Here is a 6423-nt window from a genome sequence, read left to right as displayed (position 1 = left end):
CGGTTACCAGAGGACTAGCCCCCTGCTGTAACCCTAGCTGTATAGGTGAGAGGCCGAGGGCTATGGAAATGGAGATCAGTGCCGCACACATACGCCTCAAAAAGCTGGTTAGTACTAGGACAGGAGGCTGCTGGGGAAAACCAGATCCTGGCATGAGAGGGACTTTGACTTGGCTTGATATATGAAGTATTTGTGAAGTATTTCTGGAAGGTGATTCAGGTGCCACTTTGTTTGCGGGTGTTGTATAGTCATTATCCTCATGAGAAGCTAGCAGTTGTCTGCTGATCTTGTCCATCACAGGGTGACATTGCTAGCAAAGTAATGTACTGTATATGCCACAAATAAAGGTTTTCTTCTTTTTAGTAATAATACTTTTCCCTCTTAAAAGCCCAGATTACAATTCGACATACAAAAAAATGAATTGTAAGAAGCAAGGACATGATGAATAAATAAATAAGTAAATAATTCATCCAGTTTTCTGAAACATAAGAAGAGGGTTCTTATGAGAGCACAGGGGCATCCATTGAACACAGTGTGACAGGTCTTGCTCCAAGGCCCAACAGTGGCAGCTTGGCAGTGGTGGGGCTTGAATCCCTGGAATCTGACCAGTCACCTGTTAAGAGACTGAAAGGCTCCCAGCTGGAAAACTTACTGAAGGTTATAGAGATTATCAGACCAACAACTGGAAAATGAGTTAACCATCCCACACTGTGCTGTTCTGTTCAGTACACAGCTCAGCATGTATAGACTTTGTATTAAATGGAAAAACATATAAATAAATAAATAAATAAATAAATAACCCTACACAATAAATGAATTATATGAATTAGTTTTAATGTAATTTCCATTAAGGGTATAGTATGTGTAGTAGCCTGGAAAAAAAAACCCTTCCTCATGAAATCTGGACATTATCAAGTACAACCCCGATTCCAAAAAAGTTGGGACAAAGTACAAATTGTAAATAAAAACGGAATGCAATGATGTGGAAGTTTCAAAATTCCATATTTTATTCAGAATAGAACATAGATGACATATCAAATGTTTAAACTGAGAAAATGTATCATTTAAAGAGAAAAATTAGGTGATTTTAAATTTCATGACAACAACACATCTTCGAAAAGTTGGGGCAAGGCCATGTTTGCCACTGTGAGACATCCCCTTTTCTCTTTACGTAAACGTCTGGGGACTGAGGAGACAAGTTGCTCAAGTTTAGGGATAGGAATGTTAACCCATTATTGTCTAATGTAGGATTCTAGTTGCTCAACTGTCTTAGGTCTTTTTTGTCGTATCTTCCGTTTTATGATGCGCCAAATGTTTTCTATGGGTGAAAGATCTGGACAGCAGGCTGGCCAGTTCAGTACCTGGACCCTTCTTCTACGCAGCCATGATGCTGTAATTGATGCAGTATGTGGTTTGGCATTGTCATGTTGGAAAATGCAAGGTCTTCCCTGAAAGAGACGTCGTCTGGATGGGAGCATATGTTGCTCTAGACCCTGGATATACCTTTCAGCATTGATGATGTCTTTCCAGATGTGTAAGCTGCCCATGCCACACGCACTAATGCAACCCCATACCATCAGAGATGCAGGCTTCTGAACTGAGCGCTGATAACAACTTGGGTCGTCCTTCTCCTCTTTAGTCCGAATGACACGGCGTCCCTGATTTCCATAAAGAACTTCAAATTTTGATTCGTCTGACCACAGAACAGTTTTCCACTTTGCCACAGTCCATTTTAAATGAGCCTTGGCCCAGAGAAGACGTCTGCGCTTCTGGATCATGTTTAGATACGGCTTCTTCTTTGAAGTATAGAGTTTTAGCTGGCAACGGCGGATGGCACGGTGAATTGCGTTCACAGATAATGTTCTCTGGAAATATTCCTGAGCCCATTTTGTGATTTCCAATACAGAAACATGCCTGTATGTGATGCAGTGCCATCTAAGGGCCCGAAGATCACGGGCACCCAGTATGGTTTTCCGGCCTTGACCCTTAAGCACAGAGATTCTTCCAGATTCTCTGAATCTTTTGATGATATTATGCACTGTAGATGATGATATGTTCAAACTCTTTGCAATTTTACACTGTCGAACTCCTTTCTGATATTGCTCCACTATTTGTTGGCGCAGAATTAGGGGAATTGGTGATCCTCTTCCCATCTTTACTTCTGAGAGCCGCTGCCACTCCAAGATGCTCTTTTTATACCCAGTCATGTTAATGACCTATTGCCAATTGACCTAATGAGTTGCAATTTGGTCCTCCAGCTGTTCCTTTTTCGTACCTTTAACTTTTCCAGCCTCTTATTGCCCCTGTCCCAATTTTTTTGAGATGTGGTGCTGTCATGAAATTTCAAATAAGCCAATATTTGGCATGAAATTTCAAAATGTCTCACTTTCGACATTTGATATGTTGTCTATGTTCTATTGTGAATACAATATCAGTTTTCGAGATTTGTAAATTATTGCATTCCGTTTTTATTTACAATTTGTACTTTGTCCCAACTTTTTTGGAATCGGGGTTGTATGAAGAACTCGAGACTTTCTTGAACTGAAATTATCTGTCCCTTTTTGCACATATCTTAATCATAAGCAAAGTTTTATTTATATATATATATATATATATATATACACACACACCAGCCCCACCCTACATATATATATTATATATATGGTATATACCATAGATAGATAGATAGATAGATAGATAGATAGATAGATAGATAGATAGATAGATAGATAATGATCAGTTAATACACTAATAAATTACTATGTCTAATTTAAATAAAAATCTAAATGATAATTTAATGAGGTTTTAATGTTGTTGTTTGCACTGTATTGTCTCTGGGAAGAATAGTTAGATCATGGCCTTAGAATGAGTGAAATGAACTGTTTACATTAGCAGAGTGAACAACACGATTGAACAAAGGAAAAAAAGTATAATGATTTTCAAGAAAAAAGGAAGTTAGAAAAATTGACTAAATATTCCTTATTTTTCTTTTTAGGAAGTGGCTTGGTGGTGACTTAGGTAAAGGGTTCCAGGATTTCCAGTTCAATCCCAAGCTTGGCTCCAGCTCCCCCATGACCCTGACCAGTTACTGAGAGTGACCAAGTTATTTTTGGCCAAAAATAATTCATTTACAGAGTCACTTATCAGACTTTAGATTATTTTTTAGTTTCAATTTTTGATTGGTCCACACAGGACTACTGTTTGGCATAAATAGTAATGTGAAGTGAGATCCCCATCATAGGTGATCAATAGCCATCATGAGGTCTCTGGTACTGCTTTTGCTTGTAGGAGCTTGTTGTAAGTATAAAGCTGCTTTTTTTTTTACAGATGCTGAGCACAATTATATATATATATATATGAGTGATTCCACACTTATGGGTACTGAAATGGGGACATGAACTTATTCACCTAAAACGATTTCTTTTTTTACCATCAGGTCACAAAATATGTAATCTTTAATGAATGATATGTTAAAAGATAACTTTCATTTTCTGAGATGTAATAAAAACATATTTATATGCCAAAGTCAAGCCTATGAGTTCCAAAATGATGTCTGTTACATTACTTCTGTTACGATTGTCCATCTCGCGTCTGTTACAAATTAATTATAATCTAGCTATATACCATGTTAATCTTATTGAAAGAATGTGTATGTTTATTCTACTACACATGTTTATTAATTATATTTGCTAAAACATCACCTTCCTATGTTTCAAAAAGTAATTCTACATTGTTAAAATTGAGAATATATATGTCCACAACACTTCTGTTACGTTCTGACTTTGGCATATAAATATGTTTTTATTACATCTCAGAAAATTAAAGTTATCTTTTAACATATCATTCATTAAAGATTACATGTTTTGTGACCTGATGGTAAAAAAAGAAATGGTTTTAGGTGAATTTTTAAAAATAAGTTCATGTCCCCATTTCAGTACCCATAAGCGTAGAATCACTCATATATATATATATTTTTTTTTTGCATGCAGTTGCTCTGGAGGATGACAAGATTGTTGGAGGGTATGAGTGCCAACCCCACTCCCAGCCCTGGCAAGTGTCTCTGAACTCCGGCTATCACTTCTGTGGTGGTTCTCTGATCAATCAGAACTGGGTTGTGTCTGCTGCTCACTGCTCCAAATCGTAAGTGATTTATGTTATGATTAATTAATTAGTCATGATGAAAAATACACCTCTTGAACACAGAACCATTTCCCTCCCATCTCTAGTCGTATAGAGGTTCGTTTGGGTGAACACTACCTCAACGTTGATGAGGGTCATGAGCAGTTCATCTCCTCCTCCCGTGTCATCGTCAATCCCAACTATGACTCCTGGAACATTGACAATGACATCATGCTTATCAAGCTGAGTCGACCTGCTACCCTGAACAGCTATGTGCAGCCTGTGGCCCTGCCCACGAGCTGCCCCCCTGCGGGTACCATGTGCCGGGTCTCTGGATGGGGAAACACCATGAGCCCCAGTGAGTACACACTTTGATCATTAGCCCAAGACAATTTGATGTTAAAATGCAATTGAAAACTACAAGTAGGAGTTTTATGTCTAAAATGCATTAAGATATGACAACATTGTGTGGAAGTATTGCAACACTGACTGGTTTTCATTGCTTCGAAAGCAATTTTTCAGAACTTCTTTCCTAATTGCTTCCTATATGTGTTTTGGATTGTAAATAATATATTCCTGTTTGAATGCTCTTTACTTATGTTGACTCATTTTGGAAACTTGCTTGCAGCTGCTGATCGCAACAAGCTGCAGTGTCTGGAGGTCCCTATTCTCTCTGAAAGGGATTGTAACAACTCTTACCCTGGTATGATCACTAATGCCATGTTCTGTGCTGGCTACCTGGAGGGAGGCAAGGACTCTTGCCAGGTAAAGTGAAATATGAGAGTAAAGTGGAAAGCAAAGGGGACCATATTTATATTTTTGGCCTAATAACAATAAAATGTTAACTCTCCCTTATTCAGGGTGACTCTGGTGGCCCTGTGGTGTGCAATGGTCAGCTGCAAGGTATTGTGTCTTGGGGCTATGGCTGTGCTGAGAAGGATCACCCTGGTGTCTATACAAAGGTAAAATCAAGTGCTGTCTGTTGTAATATTAGATACAATCTATAGCATAGACAGCAAATGTCTCTTTTACACAAATAATCTGCCTCATTAATCTGCATCATTCTGCCTCCAGGTTTGCATTTTCACCAACTGGATTACCCAGACAATTGCCAACAATTAAATCTGCAATGCAGCAACGTACTGTGAAATCCAACACCAGCATTATATTAAAATAAACGTCTTCCTGAAGCAATAAAACTATCCTGTTTGACTTCATTTGGAAATTTGACTTTTTTTCTTAAAACATGTTCATGCACTATAATCCTCTTTTCAATAATGAATAACAGATGAATGAACCGATAGCCTACTTGTGGTTCCAGTAAGTTAGGTTTTTAATTAGCATAGTCATTTTTCTCTAGAAAGTACAAACTGCTGACAGAATAAGGTCATGCTTTGCATAGATATTACATAAACTTTGTTGTTCCTTACTAGTCTAAGCCCTGGAGGGCAACAACTACAAAAACGCTGACTCAATAAATCAGATTTTTCTGGCAATAAATCTGTAAACTGTTGAAAAATGTAAAGCACACAATTTCAATGACATATTGTGCACTTCATTGTTAAACCTGGTTTATACTTAACACGCATTTGTGTCATGACACAGATAAAAAGAGTTCATGGGTATTTATCGCAGCCAAAGCCACAGATGATGGGGAAAAGACATAGCTAGTACTCAGTCCTCCCATGATCTCTAGTTAAACACATGGTACATATCTGCAGTGGTATATGTCAGAACAACACGAATTGGTTGGTGGACTAAGAGATGTCTCCAGTTCTATACCCAGAAGCATTTTGATGAAACTTAACATTTCTTCTGCAGGTTCAATCAAACTTGGAATAATGTTCTTGAATTCTTAGTAATATTGTTCAAAATACAGCTGACGTGTAACCAATAACATGCCAAACAATACAGTGTAAACAAAATTCTCTTATGGCATCCAGTTCTTTCCATCTTGTATAGCATTCGATACTGCTTTCTCAAAGTGCAGTCCAAAAATCTTATACAAAAGTACTCACAATAGAAATGAATGATACACTAGTTGAATTGACATGTTTCAATTCAAAAGTCACTGATACTGTTGAATACAGATGAGTTAAAACACTTAAGGAATACTTTCAGTGAAAACACTTGATTTAAAATTGATCACATGAGGTTTCCTTTTCCCCCAGCACATTTCAAAACAAATCTATGCCTCTGTTAGCTTCACTTTCAAGAAGTAGTTTATTTGTCACATGTACACTCAAGCACACAGTGAAATTTAACCTCTGCATTTAACTCATCTGAAGCCATGAACACACACAA

General features: G+C 37.6%; 1 protein-coding gene across 1 annotated transcript; it reads left to right on the top strand.

Moving 5' to 3' along the window:
- Nucleotides 1-3257: 3257 nt before the first annotated feature.
- On the top strand, nucleotides 3258-5241 carry LOC132883799 (trypsin-2-like). Its single transcript, XM_060917821.1, has 6 exons — nucleotides 3258-3297; nucleotides 3990-4140; nucleotides 4227-4477; nucleotides 4748-4884; nucleotides 4980-5081; nucleotides 5194-5241. Exons 1-6 carry the CDS (start codon nucleotides 3258-3260, stop codon nucleotides 5239-5241), a joined length of 729 nt encoding a protein of 242 aa, XP_060773804.1.
- The last annotated feature ends 1182 nt before the right edge of the window (nucleotides 5242-6423 follow it).

The sequence above is a fragment of the Neoarius graeffei genome, chromosome 3 (assembly GCF_027579695.1).
Source record: "Neoarius graeffei isolate fNeoGra1 chromosome 3, fNeoGra1.pri, whole genome shotgun sequence".
Taxonomy (NCBI): domain Eukaryota; kingdom Metazoa; phylum Chordata; class Actinopteri; order Siluriformes; family Ariidae; genus Neoarius; species Neoarius graeffei.
The sequence above is the reverse complement of the archived record's forward strand: the minus strand, read 5'-3'. Positions and strand labels throughout refer to the sequence as shown.

Excerpts from the sequence above, each read along its gene's own strand:
- LOC132883799 (XM_060917821.1), top strand. The coding sequence starts at position 3,258 with ATGAGGTCTCTGGTACTGCTTTTGCTTGTAGGAGCTTGTT. Across the intron at positions 3,298-3,989 it reads TTTGCTTGTAGGAGCTTGTT|TTGCTCTGGAGGATGACAAG; the intron begins GTAAGTATAAAG and ends TTTTGCATGCAG. Across the intron at positions 4,141-4,226 it reads GCTGCTCACTGCTCCAAATC|TCGTATAGAGGTTCGTTTGG; the intron begins GTAAGTGATTTA and ends TCCCATCTCTAG.